The sequence below is a fragment of the Coregonus clupeaformis genome, unplaced genomic scaffold (genome assembly GCF_020615455.1).
Source record: "Coregonus clupeaformis isolate EN_2021a unplaced genomic scaffold, ASM2061545v1 scaf0187, whole genome shotgun sequence".
Taxonomy (NCBI): Eukaryota; Metazoa; Chordata; class Actinopteri; order Salmoniformes; family Salmonidae; genus Coregonus; species Coregonus clupeaformis.
Window position 1 is genome coordinate 234,460 of NW_025533642.1, and position 22,572 is coordinate 257,031.

A 22,572-nucleotide genomic window follows, 5' to 3' on the forward strand; every position below is an offset into this window, starting at 1 on the left:
CAGCTAGCTAACAGTCTAATGGAGCTACAGGTAGTCTCTCACTCTCCCCAGCTAGCTAACAGCCTAATGGAGCTACAGGTAGTCTCCTCACTCTCCCCCAGCTAGCTAACAGCCTAATGGAGCTACAGGTAGTCTCCTCACTCTCCCCAGCTAGCTAACAGCCTAATGGAGCTACAGGTAGTCTCCTCACTCTCCCCAGCTAGCTAACAGCCTAATGGAGCTACAGGTAGTCTCTCACTCTCCCCAGCTAGCTAACAGCCTAATGGAGCTACAGGTAGTCTCCTCACTCTCCCCAGCTAGCTAACAGCCTAATGGAGCTACAGGTAGTCTCTCACTCTCCCCAGCTAGCTAACAGCCTAATGGAGCTACAGGTAGTCTCCTCACTCTCCCCAGCTAGCTAACAGTCTAATGGAGCTACAGGTAGTCTCCTCACTCTCCCCAGCTAGCTAACAGCCTAATGGAGCTACAGGTAGTCTCCTCACTCTCCCCAGCTAGCTAACAGTCTAATGGAGCTACAGGTAGTCTCCTCACTCTCCCCAGCTAGCTAACAGCCTAATGGAGCTACAGGTAGTCTCCTCACTCTCCCCAGCTAGCTAACAGTCTAATGGAGCTACAGGTAGTCTCCTCACTCTCCCCAGCTAGCTAACAGTCTAATGGAGCTACAGGTAGTCTCCTCACTCTCCCCAGCTAGCTAACAGCCTAATGGAGCTACAGGTAGTCTCCTCACTCTCCCCAGCTAGCTAACAGTCTAATGGAGCTACAGGTAGTCTCCTCACTCTCCCCAGCTAGCTAACAGTCTAATGGAGCTACAGGTAGTCTCCTCACTCTCCCCAGCTAGCTAACAGTCTAATGGAGCTACAGGTAGTCTCCTCACTCTCCCCAGCTAGCTAACAGTCTAATGGAGCTACAGGTAGTCTCCTCACTCTCCCCAGCTAGCTAACAGTCTAATGGAGCTACAGGTAGTCTCTCACTCTCCCCAGCTAGCTAACAGTCTAATGGAGCTACAGGTAGTCTCCTCACTCTCCCCAGCTAGCTAACAGCCTAATGGAGCTACAGGTAGTCTCTCACTCTCCCCAGCTAGCTAACAGTCTAATGGAGCTACAGGTAGTCTCCTCACTCTCCCCCAGCTAGCTAACAGTCTAATGGAGCTACAGGTAGTCTCCTCACTCTCCCCAGCTAGCTAACAGCCTAATGGAGCTACAGGTAGTCTCCTCACTCTCCCCAGCTAGCTAACAGCCTAATGGAGCTACAGGTAGTCTCCTCACTCTCCCCAGCTAGCTAACAGTCTAATGGAGCTACAGGTAGTCTCCTCACTCTCCCCAGCTAGCTAACAGCCTAATGGAGCTACAGGTAGTCTCCTCACTCTCCCCAGCTAGCTAACAGCCTAATGGAGCTACAGGTAGTCTCCTCACTCTCCCCAGCTAGCTAACAGCCTAATGGAGCTACAGGTAGTCTCCCTCACTCTCCCCCAGCTAGCTAACAGCCTAATGGAGCTACAGGTAGTCTCCTCACTCTCCCCAGCTAGCTAACAGCCTAATGGAGCTACAGGTAGTCTCCTCACTCTCCCCAGCTAGCTAACAGCCTAATGGAGCTACAGGTAGTCTCCTCACTCTCCCCAGCTAGCTAACAGTCTAATGGAGCTACAGGTAGTCTCCCTCACTCTCCCAGCTAGCTAACAGTCTAATGGAGCTACAGGTAGTCTCCTCACTCTCCCCAGCTAGCTAACAGTCTAATGGAGCTACAGGTAGTCTCCTCGCTCTCCCCAGCTAGCTAACAGTCTAATGGAGCTACAGGTAGTCTCCTCACTCTCCCCAGCTAGCTAACAGTCTAATGGAGCTACAGGTAGTCTCTCACTCTCCCCAGCTAGCTAACAGTCTAATGGAGCTACAGGTAGTCTCCTCACTCTCCCCAGCTAGCTAACAGTCTAATGGAGCCACAGGTAGTCTCCTCACTCTCCCCAGCTAGCTAACAGTCTAATGGAGCTACAGGTAGTCTCCTCACTCTCCCCAGCTAGCTAACAGTCTAATGGAGCTACAGGTAGTCTCCTCACTCTCCCCAGCTAGCTAACAGTCTAATGGAGCTACAGGTAGTCTCCTCACTCTCCCCAGCTAGCTAACAGTCTAATGGAGCTACAGGTAGTCTCCTCACTCTCCCCAGCTAGCTAACAGTCTAATGGAGCTACAGGTAGTCTCCTCACTCTCCCCAGCTAGCTAACAGTCTAATGGAGCTACAGGTAGTCTCCTCACTCTCCCCAGCTAGCTAACAGTCTAATGGAGCTACAGGTAGTCTCCTCACTCTCCCCAGCTAGCTAACAGTCTAATGGAGCTACAGGTAGTCTCCTCACTTCTCCCCCAGCTAGCTAACAGTCTAATGGAGCTACAGGTAGTCTCCTCGCTCTCCCCAGCTAGCTAACAGTCTAATGGAGCTACAGGTAGTCTCCTCGCTCTCCCCAGCTAGCTAACAGTCTAATGGAGCTACAGGTAGTCTCCTCACTCTCCCCAGCTAGCTAACAGTCTAATGGAGCTACAGGTAGTCTCCTCACTCTCCCAGCTAGCTAACAGTCTAATGGAGCTACAGGTAGTCTCTCGCTCTCCCCAGCTAGCTAACAGTCTAATGGAGCTACAGGTAGTCTCCCCACTCTCCCCCAGCTAGCTAACAGTCTAATGGAGCTACAGGTAGTCTCCTCGCTCTCCCCAGCTAGCTAACAGTCTAATGGAGCTACAGGTAGTCTCCCTCGCTCTCCCCAGCTAGCTAACAGTCTAATGGAGCTACAGGTAGTCTCTCGCTCTCCCCAGCTAGCTAACAGTCTAATGGAGCTACAGGTAGTCTCCTCGCTCTCCCCAGCTAGCTAACAGTCTAATGGAGCTACAGGTAGTCTCCTCGCTCTCCCCAGCTAGCTAACAGTCTAATGGAGCTACAGGTAGTCTCCTCACTCTCCCCAGCTAGCTAACAGTCTAATGGAGCTACAGGTAGTCTCTCGCTCTCCCCAGCTAGCTAACAGTCTAATGGGAGCTACAGGTAGTCTCCTCGCTCTCCCCAGCTAGCTAACAGTCTAATGGAGCCACAGGTAGTCTCTCGCTCTCCCCAGCTAGCTAACAGCCTAATGGAGCTACAGGTAGTCTCCTCGCTCTCCCAGCTAGCTAACAGCCTAATGGAGCTACAGGTAGTCTCTCGCTCTCCCCAGCTAGCTAACAGCCTAATGGAGCTACAGGTAGTCTCCTCGCTCTCCCCCAGCTAGCTAACAGCCTAATGGAGCTACAGGTAGTCTCCTCGCTCTCCCCAGCTAGCTAACAGCCTAATGGAGCTACAGGTAGTCTCTCGCTCTCCCCAGCTAGCTAACAGCCTAATGGAGCTACAGGTAGTCTCCTCGCTCTCCCCAGCTAGCTAACAGCCTAATGGAGCTACAGGTAGTCTCCTCGCTCTCCCCAGCTAGCTAACAGCCTAATGGAGCTACAGGTAGTCTCCTCGCTCTCCCCAGCTAGCTAACAGCCTAATGGAGCTACAGGTAGTCTCCTCGCTCTCCCCAGCTAGCTAACAGCCTAATGGAGCTACAGGTAGTCTCTCACTCTCCCCAGCTAGCTAACAGTCTAATGGAGCTACAGGTAGTCTCCTCACTCTCCCCAGCTAGCTAACAGTCTAATGGAGCACAGGTAGTCTCCTCACTCTCCCCAGCTAGCTAACAGTCTAATGGAGCTACAGGTAGTCTCCTCACTCTCCCCAGCTAGCTAACAGTCTAATGGAGCTACAGGTAGTCTCCTCACTCTCCCCAGCTAGCTAACAGTCTAATGGAGCTACAGGTAGTCTCCTCACTCTCCCCAGCTAGCTAACAGTCTAATGGAGCTACAGGTAGTCTCCTCACTCTCCCCAGCTAGCTAACAGTCTAATGGAGCTACAGGTAGTCTCCTCACTCTCCCCAGCTAGCTAACAGTCTAATGGAGCTACAGGTAGTCTCCTCACTCTCCCCAGCTAGCTAACAGTCTAATGGAGCTACAGGTAGTCTCCTCGCTCTCCCCAGCTAGCTAACAGTCTAATGGAGCTACAGGTAGTCTCCTCACTCTCCCCAGCTAGCTAACAGTCTAATGGAGCTACAGGTAGTCTCCCCACTCTCCCCAGCTAGCTAACAGTCTAATGGAGCTACAGGTAGTCTCCCCACTCTCCCCAGCTAGCTAACAGTCTAATGGAGCTACAGGTAGTCTCCTCACTCTCCCCAGCTAGCTAACAGTCTAATGGAGCTACAGGTAGTCTCTCACTCTCCCCAGCTAGCTAACAGTCTAATGGAGCTACAGGTAGTCTCCTCACTCTCCCCCAGCTAGCTAACAGTCTAATGGAGCTACAGGTAGTCTCCCCACTCTCCCCAGCTAGCTAACAGTCTAATGGAGCTACAGGTAGTCTCCCCACTCTCCCCAGCTAGCTAACAGTCTAATGGAGCTACAGGTAGTCTCTCCACTCTCCCCAGCTAGCTAACAGTCTAATGGAGCTACAGGTAGTCTCCTCACTCTCCCCAGCTAGCTAACAGTCTAATGGAGCTACAGGTAGTCTCCTCACTCTCCCCAGCTAGCTAACAGTCTAATGGAGCTACAGGTAGTCTCCTCACTCTCCCCAGCTAGCTAACAGTCTAATGGAGCTACAGGTAGTCTCCTCACTCTCCCCAGCTAGCTAACAGTCCAATGGAGCTACAGGTAGTCTCCTCACTCTCCCCAGCTAGCTAACAGCCTAATGGAGCTACAGGTAGTCTCCTCACTCTCCCCAGCTAGCTAACAGTCTAATGGAGCTACAGGTAGTCTCCGCGCTCTCCCCAGCTAGCTAACAGTCTAATGGAGCTACAGGTAGTCTCCCCGCTCTCCCAGCTAGCTAACAGTCTAATGGAGCTACAGGTAGTCTCCTCACTCTCCCCAGCTAGCTAACAGTCTAATGGAGCTACAGGTAGTCTCCCCCTCTCCCCAGCTAGCTAACAGCCTAATGGAGCTACAGGTAGTCTCCTCCTCCCAGCTAGCTAACAGCCTAATGGAGCTACAGGTAGTCTCCTCGCTCTCCCCAGCTAGCTAACAGTCTAATGGAGCTACAGGTAGTCTCCTCACTCTCCCCCAGCTAGCTAACAGTCTAATGGAGCTACAGGTAGTCTCCTCACTCTCCCCAGCTAGCTAACAGTCTAATGGAGCTACAGGTAGTCTCCTCACTCTCCCCAGCTAGCTAACAGCCTAATGGAGCTACAGGTAGTCTCCTCACTCTCCCCAGCTAGCTAACAGCCTAATGGAGCTACAGGTAGTCTCCTCACTCTCCCCAGCTAGCTAACAGCCTAATGGAGCTACAGGTAGTCTCCTCGCCTCCCCAGCTAGCTAACAGCCTAATGGAGCTACAGGTAGTCTCTCGCTCTCCCCAGCTAGCTAACAGCCCTAATGGAGCTACAGGTAGTCTCTCACTCTCCCCAGCTAGCTAACAGCCTAATGGAGCTACAGGTAGTCTCTCGCTCTCCCCAGCTAGCTAACAGCCTAATGGAGCTACAGGTAGTCTCTCGCTCTCCCCAGCTAGCTAACAGCCTAATGGAGCTACAGGTAGTCTCCTCACTCTCCCCAGCTAGCTAACAGCCTAATGGAGCTACAGGTAGTCTCTCTACTCTCCCCAGCTAGCTAACAGCCTAATGGAGCTACAGGTAGTCTCCTCACTCTCCCCAGCTAGCTAACAGTCTAATGGAGCTACAGGTAGTCTCCTCGCTCTCCCCAGCTAGCTAACAGCCTAATGGAGCTACAGGTAGTCTCCTCGCTCTCCCCAGCTAGCTAACAGTCTAATGGAGCTACAGGTAGTCTCCTCGCTCTCCCCAGCTAGCTAACAGCCTAATGGAGCTACAGGTGTCTCACCGCCTCCCCAGCTAGCTAACAGTCCAATGGAGCTACAGGTAGTCCTCGCTCTCCCCAGCCAGCTAACAGTCTAATGGAGCTACAGGTAGTCTCCTCACTCTCCCCAGCTAGCTAACAGTCTAATGGAGCTACAGGTAGTCTCTCACTCTCCCCAGCTAGCTAACAGTCTAATGGAGCTACAGGTAGTCTCCTCACTCTCCCCAGCTAGCTAACAGTCTAATGGAGCTACAGGTAGTCTCCTCACTCTCCCCAGCTAGCTAACAGTCTAATGGAGCTACAGGTAGTCTCTCACTCTCCCCAGCTAGCTAACAGTCTAATGGAGCTACAGGTAGTCTCCTCACTCTCCCCAGCTAGCTAACAGTCTAATGGAGCTACAGGTAGTCTCCTCACTCTCCCCAGCTAGCTAACAGTCCAATGGAGCTACAGGTAGTCTCCTCACTCTCCCCAGCTAGCTAACAGTCTAATGGAGCTACAGGTAGTCTCCTCACTCTCCCCAGCTAGCTAACAGTCTAATGGAGCTACAGGTAGTCTCTCACTCTCCCCAGCTAGCTAACAGTCTAATGGAGCTACAGGTAGTCTCCTCACTCTCCCCAGCTAGCTAACAGTCTAATGGAGCTACAGGTAGTCTCCTCACTTCCCCAGCTAGCTAACAGTCTAATGGAGCTACAGGTAGTCTCTCACTCTCCCCAGCTAGCTAACAGTCTAATGGAGCTACAGGTAGTCTCCTCACTCTCCCCAGCTAGCTAACAGTCTAATGGAGCTACAGGTAGTCTCCTCACTCTCCCCAGCTAGCTAACAGTCTAATGGAGCTACAGGTAGTCTCCTCACTCTCCCCAGCTAGCTAACAGTCTAATGGAGCTACAGGTAGTCTCCTCCTCTCCCCAGCTAGCTAACAGTCTAATGGAGCTACAGGTAGTCTCCTCACTCTCCCCAGCTAGCTAACAGTCTAATGGAGCTACAGGTAGTCTCCTCACTCTCCCCAGCTAGCTAACAGTCTAATGGAGCTACAGGTAGTCTCCCACTCTCCCCAGCTAGCTAACAGTCTAATGGAGCTACAGGTAGTCTCCTCACTCTCCCCAGCTAGCTAACAGTCTAATGGAGCTACAGGTAGTCTCCTCACTCCCCCAGCTAGCTAACAGTCTAATGGAGCTACAGGTAGTCTCCTCACTCTCCCCAGCTAGCTAACAGTCTAATGGAGCTACAGGTAGTCTCCTCACTCTCCCCAGCTAGCTAACAGCCTAATGGAGCTACAGGTAGTCTCCTCACTCTCCCCAGCTAGCTAACAGCTAATGGAGCTACAGGTAGTCTCCTCACTCTCCCAGCTAGCTAACAGCTAATGGAGCTACAGGTAGTCTCCTCACTCTCCCCAGCTAGCTAACAGCCTAATGGAGCTACAGGTAGTCTCCTCACTCTCCCCAGCTAGCTAACAGCTAATGGAGCTACAGGTAGTCTCCTCACTCTCCCAGCTAGCTAACAGCCTAATGGAGCTACAGGTAGTCTCCTCACTCTCCCCAGCTAGCTAACAGCCTAATGGAGCTACAGGTAGTCTCTCACTCTCCCCAGCTAGCTAACAGCCTAATGGAGCTACAGGTAGTCTCCTCACTCTCCCCAGCTAGCTAACAGCCTAATGGAGCTACAGGTAGTCTCCTCACTCTCCCCAGCTAGCTAACAGCCTAATGGAGCTACAGGTAGTCTCCTCACTCTCCCCAGCTAGCTAACAGCCTAATGGAGCTACAGGTAGTCTCCTCACTCTCCCCAGCTAGCTAACAGCCTAATGGAGCCACAGGTAGTCTCCTCACTCTCCCCAGCTAGCTAACAGCCTAATGGAGCTACAGGTAGTCTCCTCACTCTCCCCCAGCTAGCTAACAGCCTAATGGAGCTACAGGTAGTCTCCTCACTCTCCCCAGCTAGCTAACAGCCTAATGGAGCTACAGGTAGTCTCCTCACTCTCCCAGCTAGCTAACAGCCTAATGGAGCTACAGGTAGTCTCTCACTCTCCCCAGCTTCAGCTAACAGCCTAATGGAGCTACAGGTAGTCTCCTCACTCTCCCCAGCTAGCTAACAGCCTAATGGAGCTACAGGTAGCTCTCACTCTCCCCAGCTAGCTAACAGCCTAATGGAGCTACAGGTAGTCTCCTCACTCTCCCCAGCTAGCTAACAGCCTAATGGAGCTACAGGTAGTCTCCTCACTCTCCCCAGCTAGCTAACAGCCTAATGGAGCTACAGGTAGTCTCTCACTCTCCCCAGCTAGCTAACAGTCTAATGGAGCTACAGGTAGTCTCCTCACTCTCCCCAGCTAGCTAACAGTCTAATGGAGCTACAGGTAGTCTCTCCTCACTCTCCCCAGCAGCTAACAGCCTAATGGAGCTACAGGTAGTCTCTCACTCTCCCCAGCTAGCTAACAGCCTAATGGAGCTACAGGTAGTCTCTCACTCTCCCCAGCTAGCTAACAGTCTAATGGAGCTACAGGTAGTCTCCTCACTCTCCCCAGCTAGCTAACAGTCTAATGGAGCTACAGGTAGTCTCCTCACTCTCCCCAGCTAGCTAACAGTCTAATGGAGCTACAGGTAGTCTCCTCACTCTCCCCAGCTAGCTAACAGTCTAATGGAGCTACAGGTAGTCTCTCACTCTCCCCAGCTAGCTAACAGCTCCAATGGAGCTACAGGTAGTCTCCTCACTCTCCCCAGCTAGCTAACAGTCTAATGGAGCTACAGGTAGTCTCCTCACTCTCCCCAGCTAGCTAACAGTCTAATGGAGCTACAGGTAGTCCTCACTCTCCCCAGCTAGCTAACAGTCTAATGGAGCTACAGGTAGTCTCCTCACTCTCCCCAGCTAGCTAACAGTCTAATGGAGCTACAGGTAGTCTCCTCACTCTCCCCAGCTAGCTAACAGTCTAATGGAGCTACAGGTAGTCTCTCACTCTCCCCAGCTAGCTAACAGCCCAATGGAGCTACAGGTAGTCTCCTCACTCTCCCAGCTAGCTAACAGTCTAATGGAGCTACAGGTAGTCTCCTCACTCTCCCCAGCTAGCTAACAGTCTAATGGAGCTACAGGTAGTCTCCTCACTCTCCCCAGCTAGCTAACAGTCTAATGGAGCTACAGGTAGTCTCTCACTCTCCCCAGCTAGCTAACAGTCTAATGGAGCTACAGGTAGTCTCCTCACTCTCCCCAGCTAGCTAACAGTCTAATGGAGCTACAGGTAGTCTCCTCACTCTCCCCAGCCTTAGCTAACAGTCTAATGGAGCTACAGGTAGTCTCCTCACTCTCCCCAGCTAGCTAACAGTCTAATGGAGCTACAGGTAGTCTCTCACTCTCCCCAGCTAGCTAACAGTCTAATGGAGCTACAGGTAGTCTCCTCACTCTCCCAGCTAGCTAACAGCCTAATGGAGCTACAGGTAGTCTCCTCACTCTCCCCAGCTAGCTAACAGTCTAATGGAGCTACAGGTAGTCTCCTCACTCCCCAGCTAGCTAACAGCCTAATGGAGCTACAGGTAGTCCCTCATCTCTCCCCAGCTAGCTAACAGCCTAATGGAGCTACAGGTAGTCTCCCTCACTCTCCCCAGCTAGCTAACAGTCTAATGGAGCTACAGGTAGTCTCTCACTCTCCCCAGCTAGCTAACAGTCTAATGGAGTCTACAGGTAGTCTCTCACTTCTCCCAGCTAGCTAACAGCCTAATGGAGCTACAGGTAGTCTCCTCACTCTCCCCAGCTAGCTAACAGTCTAATGGAGCTACAGGTAGTCTCCTCACTCTCCCCAGCTAGCTAACAGTCTAATGGAGCTACAGGTAGTCTCCTCACTCTCCCCAGCTAGCTAACAGCCTAATGGAGCTACAGGTAGTCTCCTCACTCTCCCCCAGCTAGCTAACAGTCTAATGGAGCTACAGGTAGTCTCCTCACTCTCCCCAGCTAGCTAACAGCCTAATGGAGCTACAGGTAGTCTCCTCACTCTCCCCAGCTAGCTAACAGCCTAATGGAGCTACAGGTAGTCTCCTCACTCTCCCCAGCTAGCTAACAGCCTAATGGAGCTACAGGTAGTCTCCTCACTCTCCCAGCTAGCTAACAGCCTAATGGAGCTACAGGTAGTCTCTCACTCTCCCCAGCTAGCTAACAGCCCAATGGAGCTACAGGTAGTCTCCTCACTCTCCCAGCTAGCTAACAGCCTAATGGAGCTACAGGTAGTCTCCTCACTCTCCCCAGCTAGCTAACAGCCTAATGGAGCTACAGGTAGTCTCTCACTCTCCCAGCTAGCTAACAGCCTAATGGAGCTCAGGTAGTCTCCTCACTCTCCCCAGCTAGCTAACAGCCTAATGGAGCCACAGGTAGTCTCCTCACTCTCCCCAGCTAGCTAACAGCCTAATGGAGCTACAGGTAGTCTCCTCACTCTCCCCAGCTAGCTAACAGCCTAATGGAGCTACAGGTAGTCTCTCACTCTCCCCAGCTAGCTAACAGCCTAATGGAGCTACAGGTAGTCTCCTCACTCTCCCCCAGCTAGCTAACAGCCTAATGGAGCTACAGGTAGTCTCCTCACTCTCCCCAGCTAGCTAACAGCCTAATGGAGCTACAGGTAGTCTCCTCACTCTCCCCAGCTAGCTAACAGCCTAATGGAGCTACAGGTAGTCTCCTCACTCTCCCCAGCTAGCTAACAGCCTAATGGAGCTACAGGTAGTCTCCTCACTCTCCCCAGCTAGCTAACAGCCTAATGGAGCTACAGGTAGTCTCTCACTCTCCCCAGCTAGCTAACAGCCCAATGGAGCTACAGGTAGTCTCCTCACTCTCCCCAGCTAGCTAACAGCCTAATGGAGCTACAGGTAGTCTCCTCACTCTCCCCAGCTAGCTAACAGCCTAATGGAGCTACAGGTAGTCTCCTCACTCTCCCCAGCTAGCTAACAGCCTAATGGAGCTACAGGTAGTCTCCTCACTCTCCCCAGCTAGCTAACAGCCTAATGGAGCTACAGGTAGTCTCCTCACTCTCCCCAGCTAGCTAACAGCCTAATGGAGCTACAGGTAGTCTCCTCACTCTCCCCAGCTAGCTAACAGTCTAATGGAGCTACAGGTAGTCTCCTCACTCTCCCCAGCTAGCTAACAGTCTAATGGAGCTACAGGTAGTCTCCTCACTCTCCCCAGCTAGCTAACAGCCTAATGGAGCTACAGGTAGTCTCTCACTCTCCCCAGCTAGCTAACAGTCTAATGGAGCTACAGGTAGTCTCCTCACTCTCCCCAGCTAGCTAACAGCCTAATGGAGCTACAGGTAGTCTCCTCACTCTCCCCAGCTAGCTAACAGTCTAATGGAGCTACAGGTAGTCTCCTCACTCCCCCCAGCTAGCTAACAGTCCAATGGAGCTACAGGTAGTCTCCTCACTCTCCCCAGCTAGCTAACAGTCTAATGGAGCTACAGGTAGTCTCCTCACTCTCCCCAGCTAGCTAACAGTCCAATGGAGCTACAGGTAGTCTCTCACTCTCCCCAGCTAGCTAACAGTCTAATGGAGCTACAGGTAGTCTCCTCACTCTCCCCAGCTAGCTAACAGTCTAATGGAGCTACAGGTAGTCTCCTCACTCTCCCCAGCTAGCTAACAGTCTAATGGAGCTACAGGTAGTCTCCTCACTCTCCCCAGCTAGCTAACAGTCTAATGGAGCTACAGGTAGTCTCCCTCACTCTCCCCAGCTAGCTAACAGTCTAATGGAGCTACAGGTAGTCTCCTCACTCTCCCCAGCTAGCTAACAGTCTAATGGAGCTACAGGTAGTCTCTCACTTCCCCAGCTAGCTAACAGCCTAATGGAGCTACAGGTAGTCTCCTCACTCTCTCCCCAGCTAGTAACAGCTCCAATGGAGCTACAGGTAGTCTCCTCACTCTCCCCAGCTAGCTAACAGCCCAATGGAGCTACAGGTAGTCTCCTCACTCTCCCCAGCTAGCTAACAGCCTAATGGAGCTAGGTAGTCTCTCACTCTCCCCAGCTAGCTAACAGCTAACGGAGCTACAGGTAGTCTCCTCACTCTCCCCAGCTAGCTAACAGCCTAATGGAGCTACAGGTAGTTCTCCTCACTCTCCCCAGCTAGCTAACAGCCTAATGGAGCTACAGGTAGTCTCCCTCACTCTCCCCAGCTAGCTAACAGTCTAATGGAGCTACAGGTAGTCTCCTCACTCTCCCCAGCTAGCTAACAGCCTAATGGAGCTACAGGTAGTCTCCTCACTCTCCCCAGCTAGCTAACAGTCTAATGGAGCTACAGGTAGTCTCCTCACTCTCCCCAGCTAGCTAACAGCCTAATGGAGCTACAGGTAGTCTCTCACTCTCCCCAGCTAGCTAACAGTCCTAATGGAGCTACAGGTAGTCTCCCTCACTCTCCCCAGCTAGCTAACAGCCTAATGGAGCTACAGGTAGTCTCCTCACTCTCCCCAGCTAGCTAACAGCCTAATGGAGCTACAGGTAGTCTCCTCACTCTCCCCAGCTAGCTAACAGCCTAATGGAGCTACAGGTAGTCTCCTCACTCTCCCCAGCTAGCTAACAGCCCAATGGAGCTACAGGTAGTCTCCTCACTCTCCCCAGCTAGCTAACAGCCTAATGGAGCTACAGGTAGTCTCCTCACTCTCCCCAGCTAGCTAACAGCCTAATGGAGCTACAGGTAGTCTCCTCACTCTCCCCAGCTAGCTAACAGCCTAATGGAGCTACAGGTAGTCTCCTCACTCTCCCCAGCTAGCTAACAGCCTAATGGAGCTACAGGTAGTCTCCTCACTCTCCCCAGCTAGCTAACAGCCTAATGGAGCTACAGGTAGTCCTCACTCTCTCCCCAGCTAGCTAACAGCCTAATGGAGCTGACAGGTAGTCTCCTCACTCTCCCCAGCTAGCTAACAGCCTAATGGAGCTACAGGTAGTCTCCTCACTCTCCCCAGCTAGCTAACAGCCTAATGGAGCTACAGGTAGTCTCCTCACTCTCCCCAGCTAGCTAACAGCCTAATGGAGCTACAGGTAGTCTCCTCACTCTCCCCAGCTAGCTAACAGCCTAATGGAGCTACAGGTAGTCTCCTCACTTCTCCCCAGCTAGCTAACAGCCTAATGGAGCTACAGGTAGTCTCCTCACTCTCCCCAGCTAGCTAACAGCCTAATGGAGCTACAGGTAGTCTCCTCACTCTCCCCAGCTAGCTAACAGCCTAATGGAGCTACAGGTAGTCTCCTCACTCTCCCCAGCTAGCTAACAGCCTAATGGAGCTACAGGTAGTCTCCTCACTCTCCCCAGCTAGCTAACAGCCTAATGGAGCTACAGGTAGTCTCCTCACTCTCCCCAGCTAGCTAACAGCCTAATGGAGCTACAGGTAGTCTCCTCACTCTCCCCAGCTAGCTAACAGCTCTAATGGAGCTACAGGTAGTCTCCTCACTCTCCCAGCTAGCTAACAGCCTAATGGGGAGCTAGGTAGTCTCCTCACTCTCCCCAGCTAGCTAACAGTCTAATGGAGCTACAGGTAGTCTCCTCACTCTCCCCAGCTAGCTAACAGTCTAATGGAGCTACAGGTAGTCTCCTCACTCTCCCCAGCTAGCTAACAGTCTAATGGAGCTACAGGTAGTCTCCTCACTCTCCCCCAGCTAGCTAACAGTCTAATGGAGCTACAGGTAGTCTCCTCACTCTCCCCAGCTAGCTAACAGTCTAATGGAGCTACAGGTAGTCTCCTCACTCTCCCCAGCTAGCTAACAGTCTAATGGAGCTACAGGTAGTCTCTCACTCTCCCCCAGCTAGCTAACAGCCTAATGGAGCTACAGGTAGTCTCCTCACTCTCCCCAGCTAGCTAACAGTCTAATGGAGCTACAGGTAGTCTCCTCACTCTCCCCAGCTAGCTAACAGTCTAATGGAGCTACAGGTAGTCTCCTCACTCTCCCCAGCTAGCTAACAGTCTAATGGAGCTACAGGTAGTCTCCTCACTCTCCCCAGCTAGCTAACAGTCTAATGGAGCTACAGGTAGTCTCCTCACTCTCCCCAGCTAGCTAACAGTCTAATGGAGCTACAGGTAGTCTCTCACTCTCCCCAGCTAGCTAACAGTCTAATGGAGCTACAGGTAGTCTCCTCACTCTCCCCAGCTAGCTAACAGTCTAATGGAGCTACAGGTAGTCTCCTCACTCTCCCCAGCTAGCTAACAGTCTAATGGAGCTACAGGTAGTCTCCTCACTCTCCCCCAGCTAGCTAACAGTCTAATGGAGCTACAGGTAGTCTCCTCACTCTCCCCAGCTAGCTAACAGTCTAATGGAGCTACAGGTAGTCTCCTCACTCTCCCCAGCTAGCTAACAGTCTAATGGAGCTACAGGTAGTCTCCTCACTCTCCCCAGCTAGCTAACAGTCTAATGGAGCTACAGGTAGTCTCCTCACTCTCCCCAGCTAGCTAACAGTCTAATGGAGCTACAGGTAGTCTCCTCACTCTCCCCAGCTAGCTAACAGTCTAATGGAGCTACAGGTAGTCTCCTCACTCTCCCCAGCTAGCTAACAGTCTAATGGAGCTACAGGTAGTCTCCTCACTCTCCCCAGCTAGCTAACAGTCTAATGGAGCTACAGGTAGTCTCCTCACTCTCCCCAGCTAGCTAACAGTCTAATGGAGCTACAGGTAGTCTCCCCACTCTCCCCAGCTAGCTAACAGTCTAATGGAGCTACAGGTAGTCTCCCCACTCTCCCCAGCTAGCTAACAGTCTAATGGAGCTACAGGTAGTCTCCTCACTCTCCCCAGCTAGCTAACAGTCTAATGGAGCTAAGGTAGTCTCCTCACTCTCCCCAGCTAGCTAACAGCCCAATGGAGCTACAGGTAGTCTCCTCACTCTCCCCAGCTAGCTAACAGCCCAATGGAGCTACAGGTAGTCTCCTCACTCTCCCCAGCTAGCTAACAGTCTAATGGAGCTACAGGTAGTCTCCTCACTCTCCCCAGCTAGCTAACAGTCTAATGGAGCTACAGGTAGTCTCCTCACTCTCCCCAGCTAGCTAACAGTCTAATGGAGCTACAGGTAGTCTCCTCACTCTCCCCAGCTAGCTAACAGTCTAATGGAGCTACAGGTAGTCTCCTCACTCTCCCCAGCTAGCTAACAGTCTAATGGAGCTACAGGTAGTCTCCTCACTCTCCCCAGCTAGCTAACAGTCTAATGGAGCTACAGGTAGTCTCCTCACTCTCCCCAGCTAGCTAACAGTCTAATGGAGCTACAGGTAGTCTCCTCACTCTCCCCAGCTAGCTAACAGTTCTAATGGAGCTACAGGTAGTCTCCTCACTCTCCCCAGCTAGCTAACAGCCTAATGGAGCTACAGGTAGTCTCCTCACTCTCCCCAGCTAGCTAACAGTCTAATGGAGCTACAGGTAGTCTCCTCACTCTCCCCAGCTAGCTAACAGTCTAATGGAGCTACAGGTAGTCTCCTCACTCTCCCCAGCTAGCTAACAGTCTAATGGAGCTACAGGTAGTCTCCTCACTCTCCCCAGCTAGCTAACAGTCTAATGGAGCTACAGGTAGTCTCTCACTCTCCCCAGCTAGCTAACAGTCTAATGGAGCTACAGGTAGTCTCCTCACTCTCCCCAGCTAGCTAACAGTCTAATGGAGCTACAGGTAGTCTCCTCACTCTCCCCAGCTAGCTAACAGTCTAATGGAGCTACAGGTAGTCTCCTCACTCTCCCCAGCTAGCTAACAGTCTAATGGAGCTACAGGTAGTCTCCTCACTCTCCCCAGCTAGCTAACAGTCCCAATGGAGCTACAGGTAGTCTCCTCACTCTCCCCAGCTAGCTAACAGTCTAATGGAGCTACAGGTAGTCTCCTCACTCTCCCCAGCTAGCTAACAGTCTAATGGAGCTACAGGTAGTCTCCTCACTCTCCCCAGCTAGCTAACAGTCTAATGGAGCTACAGGTAGTCTCCTCACTCTCCCCAGCTAGCTAACAGTCTAATGGAGCTACAGGTAGTCTCCTCACTCTCCCCAGCTAGCTAACAGTCTAATGGAGCTACAGGTAGTCTCTCACTCTCCCCAGCTAGCTAACAGTCTAATGGAGCTACAGGTAGTCTCTCACTCTCCCCAGCTAGCTAACAGTCTAATGGAGCTACAGGTAGTCTCCTCACTCTCCCCAGCTAGCTAACAGTCTAATGGAGCTACAGGTAGTCTCCTCACTCTCCCCAGCTAGCTAACAGTCTAATGGAGCTACAGGTAGTCTCCTCACTCTCCCCAGCTAGCTAACAGTCTAATGGAGCTACAGGTAGTCTCCTCACTCTCCCCCAGCTAGCTAACAGTCTAATGGAGCTACAGGTAGTCTCCTCACTCTCCCCCAGCTAGCTAACAGTCTAATGGAGCTACAGGTAGTCTCCTCACTCTCCCCAGCTAGCTAACAGTCTAATGGAGCTACAGGTAGTCTCCTCACTCTCCCCAGCTAGCTAACAGTCTAATGGAGCTACAGGTAGTCTCCTCACTCTCCCCAGCTAGCTAACAGTCTAATGGAGCTACAGGTAGTCTCCTCACTCTCCCCAGCTAGCTAACAGTCTAATGGAGCTACAGGTAGTCTCCTCACTCTCCCCAGCTAGCTAACAGTCTAATGGAGCTACAGGTAGTCTCCTCACTCTCCCCAGCTAGCTAACAGTCTAATGGAGCTACAGGTAGTCTCCTCACTCTCCCCAGCTAGCTAACAGTCTAATGGAGCTACAGGTAGTCTCCTCACTCTCCCCAGCTAGCTAACAGCCTAATGGAGCTACAGGTAGTCTCCTCACTCTCCCCCAGCTAGCTAACAGCCTAATGGAGCTACAGGTAGTCTCCTCACTCTCCCCAGCTAGCTAACAGTCTAATGGAGCTACAGGTAGTCTCCCTCACTCTCCCAGCTAGCTAACAGTCTAATGGAGCTACAGGTAGTCTCTCACTCTCCCCAGCTAGCTAACAGTCTAATGGAGCTACAGGTAGTCTCCTCACTCTCCCCAGCTAGCTAACAGCCTAATGGAGCTACAGGTAGTCTCCTCACTCTCCCCAGCTAGCTAACAGCCTAATGGAGCTACAGGTAGTCTCCTCACTCTCCCCAGCTAGCTAACAGTCTAATGGAGCTACAGGTAGTCTCCTCACTCTCCCCCAGCTAGCTAACAGTCTAATGGAGCTACAGGTAGTCTCCTCACTCTCCCCAGCTAGCTAACAGTCTAATGGAGCTACAGGTAGTCTCCTCACTCTCCCCAGCTAGCTAACAGCCTAATGGAGCTACAGGTAGTCTCCTCACTCTCCCCAGCTAGCTAACAGTCTAATGGAGCTACAGGTAGTCTCCTCACTCTCCCCAGCTAGCTAACAGTCTAATGGAGCTACAGGTAGTCTCCTCACTCTCCCCAGCTAGCTAACAGCCAATGGAGCTACAGGTAGTCTCCTCACTCTCCCCAGCTAGCTAACAGCCTAATGGAGCTACAGGTAGTCTCCTCACTCTCCCCAGCTAGCTAACAGTCTAATGGAGCTACAGGTAGTCTCCTCACTCTCCCCAGCTAGCTAACAGCCTAATGGAGCTACAGGTAGTCTCTCACTCTCCCCAGCTAGCTAACAGCCTAATGGAGCTACAGGTAGTCTCCTCACCCTCTCCCCCAGCTAGCTAACAGTCTAATGGGAGCTACAGGTAGTCTCCTCACTCTCCCCAGCTAGCTAACAGTCTAATGGAGCTACAGGTAGTCTCCTCACTCTCCCCAGCTAGCTAACAGTCTAATGGAGCTACAGGTAGTCTCCTCACTCTCCCCAGCTAGCTAACAGTCCTAATGGGAGCTACAGGTAGTCTCTCACTCTCCCCAGCTAGCTAACAGTCTAATGGAGCTACAGGTAGTCTCCTCACTCTCCCCAGCTAGCTAACAGTCTAATGGAGCTACAGGTAGTCTCCTCACTCTCCCCAGCTAGCTAACAGTCATCGAAACGAAAGCTAGAAAGTCAGGGAGAATTGAAAATTCCAAAAGCGATAGATAGAGGACTATTTTTTTGCAATTTTTAATGGCGAGGACATACAGAGAGCATTGGGAAAGTATTCAGACCCCTGGACTTCTTCCACATTCTGTTACGTTACAGCCTTATTCTAAAATGGATTCAATATTTGTATCAATCTACACACAATACCCCATAATGACAAAGCAAAAACAGGTTTGTAGAAATCTTTGCAAAATTACATTTTCATAAGTAGTCAGACCCTTTACTTTGTTTGGCATTCAGGCCTTGGAGTTCGATCTTGGTTTCTCATGGTCTGAGAGTCCTTTAGGTGCCTTTTGGCAAACTCCATGCAGGCTGTCATGTGCCTTTTACTGAGGAGTGGCTTCCGTCTGGCCACTCTACCTTAAAAGCCTGATTGGTGGAGTGTTGCAGAGATGGTTGTCCTTCTGAAAGGTTCTCCCATCTCCACAGAGGAACTCTGGAGCTCTGTCAGAGTGACCATCGGGTTCTTGGTCACCTCCCTGACCAAGGCCCTTCTCCCCCGATTGCTCAGTTTGGCCGGGCGGCCAGCTCTAGGAAGAGTCTTGGTGGTTACAAACTTCTTCCATTTAAGAATGATGGAAGCCACTGTGTTCTTGGGGACCTTCAATGCTGCAGAAATGTTGTGGTACCCTTCCCCAGATCTGTGCCTCGACACAATCCTGTCTCGGAGCTCTACGGACAATTCCTTCGACCTCATGGCTTGGTTTTTGCTCTGACATGCACTGTCAACTGTGGGGCCTTATATAGACAGGTGTGTGCCTTTTCAAATCATGTCCAAGTGGACTCCAATCAAGTTGTAGAAACATCTCAAGGATGATCAATGGACATAGGATGCACCTGAGCTCAATTTTGAGTCTCATTGCGAAGGGTCTGAATACTTATGTAAATAAGGTATCGTTTTTTTATTTTTTATAAATTTGCAAACATTTCTAAAAACCTGTTTTCACGTTGTCATTATAGGGTATTTTTTTTCAATCCATTTTAGAATAAGGCTGTATGTGGAAAAGGGGAAGGGGTCTGAATACTTTCCGAATGCACTGTATAAATAAGTGCGCCCCTTCTGGACCGAATGCTGGGGAAATGAGTTTGACATGACTGGTTTATGGTGTCAACTGTAAAACTACCAAATTATCAGACTAGTTAGTGTGAGGGGTGGGGCTTACCAGGACCAGACAGGTGTCAACCAATGAGAGGGTGCCTGAGCGGCCAATTCCAGCGCTGCAGTGCACCACCGCCGGTCCGTGGTCCGCCCCCAACGAGCCAGACTCCCGCACCTTGAACAGGAAGTTGAGGAAGGACGCCGGCGATTCCGGGACACCAAAGTCAGGCCAGGTGGTGTAGTGAAAGTGATAGATCTCTCTCTTCTCCCCCGTCTGTAAGACACAGAGGACAAAAGACATTGCTTGTGTCCCAAATGGCACCCTATTCCCTATATAGTACATTACTTCTGACCAGAGTCCTGTGGGCCCCGGTCTAAACTGCACCACAAAGGGAATAGGGTGTCATTTGGGACGTACTGTAGATATAGTCAGGAGCAGGATTGGACTCAATTCCACTTCAATTCAGGAAGCAAACAAATTCCAATTCTGATCCTTGGAAAAAAAGAGATAGGAGGAGTACACTGTATTGACCCTAACCCTGGAGATAGTAGTACACTGTATTGACCCTAACCCTGGAGATAGTAGGACACTGTATTGACCCTAACCCTGGAGATAGTAGGACACTGTATTGACCCTGACCCTGGAGATAGTAGGACACTGTATTGACCCTGACCCTGGAGATAGTAGGACACTGTATTGACCCTAACCCTGGAGATAGTAGGACACTGTATTGACCCTAACCCTGGAGATAGTAGGACACTGTATTGACCCTAACCCTGGAGATAGTAGGACACTGTATTGACCCTAACCCTGGAGATAGTAGGACACTGTATTGACCCTAACCCTGGAGATAGTAGGACACTGTATTGACCCTAACCTGGAGATAGTAGGACACTGTATTGACCCTGACCCTGGAGATAGTAGGACACTGTATTGACCCTAACCCTGGAGATAGTAGGACACTGTATTGACCCTGACCCTGGAGATAGTAGGACACTGTATTGACCCTGACCCTGGAGATAGTAGGACACTGTATTGACCCTGACGATAGTAGGACACTGTATTGACCCTGACCCTGGAGATAGTAGGACACTGTATTGACCCTGACCCTGGAGATAGTAGGACACTGTATTGACCCTGACCCTGGAGATAGTAGGACACTGTATTGACCCTGACCCTGGAGATAGTAGGACACTGTATTGACCCTGACCCTGGAGATAGTAGGACACTGTATTGACCCTGACCCTGGAGATAGTAGGACACTGTATTGACCCTGACCCTGGAGATAGTAGGACACTGTATTGACCCTGACCCTGGAGATAGTAGGACACTGTATTGACCCTGACCCTGGAGATAGGACACTGTATTGACCCTGACGATAGTAGGACACTGTATTGACCCTGACCCTGGAGATAGTAGGACACTGTATTGACCCTGACCCTGGAGATAGTAGGACACTGTATTGACCCTGACCCTGGAGATAGTAGGACACTGTATTGACCCTAACCCTGGAGATAGTAGTACACTGTATTGACCCTAACCCTGGAGATAGTAGGACACTGTATGAGGTCCCTGGGCAGGAAGGGAGGGGATAATAGATAGAGATTAGTGAACTATAATTAGTGGACGATAAACTGAAAATTACTGACACCGACAGTGCCCTACTCTTACCGAAGCAATTTTGCTTACGTCTGTAATTTCGATGATTAGGCTACACAACGTTCCTGCAGATATCTTGGTTCTAAAACCCTAAACCTGCTTCTTGCATTGTATGTATCTGCCCTGTCTCGCTGCAGGCTCTCACTCCCTCTCCCCACTTTGCACACGGAGTGAAGGGAGGGATGCATTTACTGTTGTTAAAAAAGAGGAGCGTCTCAGCTTTATGGGAGTATAGAAAGTATTTCTCAACTCCCAATGTTAAGGAAATAACACCACTTTACAAACTGAGTATGTACTTGAGATGATGCGTCTATGGAATGAAGTGGAGCCTACCAATGGAACGCTTTTGTAGGACATTAAATGTATTGTTAGATCAATCTAGCAACAGTTTGACATTTAAAATTAGCAATCTTGCTGATGTGTTTTGAGTTCCCACTTCCTCAGGTGGTGAATCATGTAGCATATGGCCTAGGCCAGCATTATGCCAAAAACATGCAGGCTATGAACATTTATATAAATCAGAATGAAACAGTTGGATGGATCCTATAGCCTTCTTAGACTCAACTCCGAAGAAAATATCAACAGACAAAAAAAAAAAAATCACTTAAAACAGTGATCACTCACGAATAAATATGACATACTGTTAAAACATTCACACAGAGAAAAGCACCAGGAACGGAAGCTTTCCCAGAGAATTCTATTCAACATTTTGGGACATTATTATTATTTATAGTAGCACCACTATTTACACAAATGACAACACACGTCACACAGGTCAGTACTTCCTAGTTCCATGTATCAAACAGTTATTTCAGTTATATTGAAACCAGGTAAATTTGGAGAGTCCCCTGCTGATTATAGACCCATAAGGTCATATATCGGTCATAACAGACTTTATTTGGGCAAATAAAACTCATAGAATAAAGAGGAAAGTTTTAACCTTCCAGACTTGGAATTGCATCAACTGGCTATTCAAGGCTTTTACGTGCGACATATAGTTAAACGCACTAAAGAGGAACAATGGGTACATAGTGAAGATGCGCATGCTCATCCCCAGAATCTTTTTACCTGTCTATTTTCAAAGGATAAAGCTAAGAACATTAACAACTTCTTAGTTAAAAACACTATAAACGTATTCTACAACAACCAATATCACTCCCAAAAAACACAACCTTATGGAACAATCCTTGGATAGCTTTTCAGAATTCACTGATAAATTGGAAAATATATTTATTTACATGATAGAATGTAGATAGTTTCAAATATATACAACTTAAAAGTTACATATCACTAAAATCAGAGCAACCTTGAAGGAATCTTATTTGAGTCAGAAAAGGATGTTCATATGATAGGGAAGATATACAAAACCTTGCAGAGAGCAGAGAGCCGATCCAACTGACAATCACTTAGAAGAAAATATAAACTATTGGAACCGAGACTTAAAGAGAACTGATGTTGGCACAAAATGGAGGGAATGATGGAGCATAACTAACTAAATTACAGATAACGAAAATGTACGCTTAATCCAGTATAAACTAATGTATAGAATTTATTATACAACAAAATTCATAAATTCTACAGCACAACGGCAGAGTCATGTCTTAAGTGTAAAACGAACAATGACTCAATAATCTATGCTTTCTGGGAATGCTACAAAGTCCAAAAGTTATGGATGGAGCTAGAAAGTTGGCTGTCAGAAGTATTACAATGTAAACTGACTTTTAATCCATCTGTCTGTATATTTCATATGGGGGTGTAGTGAGACACCCAATGGGCTGGACTATTCTCTTCTGATCACTCATCTTGATAAAACGTATACTAAAAACTTGGATATCAATCAATCCGCCATAATTAACACAATGGAAAAATCTAATGATTTATTATTGAAATATTGAAATAGCATGGACGACCGAGAAAAACAACTGGTACAATTTAAGGCCAAGTGGCAAACAATAATGCAGGCTCTAGGGATGGAGGTGAGAGGGTCTGGTCAGGGATGGAGGTGAGAGCATGAGGGTCTGGGCAGGGATGGAGGTGAGAGCATGT

At 50.0% G+C, this 22,572-nt stretch overlaps 1 protein-coding gene across 1 annotated transcript in view; it reads right to left on the minus strand.

The window, feature by feature from the left end:
- ptpn2b (protein tyrosine phosphatase non-receptor type 2b) overlaps nucleotides 1-22,572 on the minus strand; it is an 85,191-nt gene that overhangs the window by 44,871 nt on the left and 17,748 nt on the right. The window contains exon 6 of the mRNA XM_041869321.2: nucleotides 18,931-19,140. Within this exon, the coding sequence (XP_041725255.1) occupies nucleotides 18,931-19,140 (210 nt within the window). The remainder of the gene's footprint in view (nucleotides 1-18,930; nucleotides 19,141-22,572) is intronic.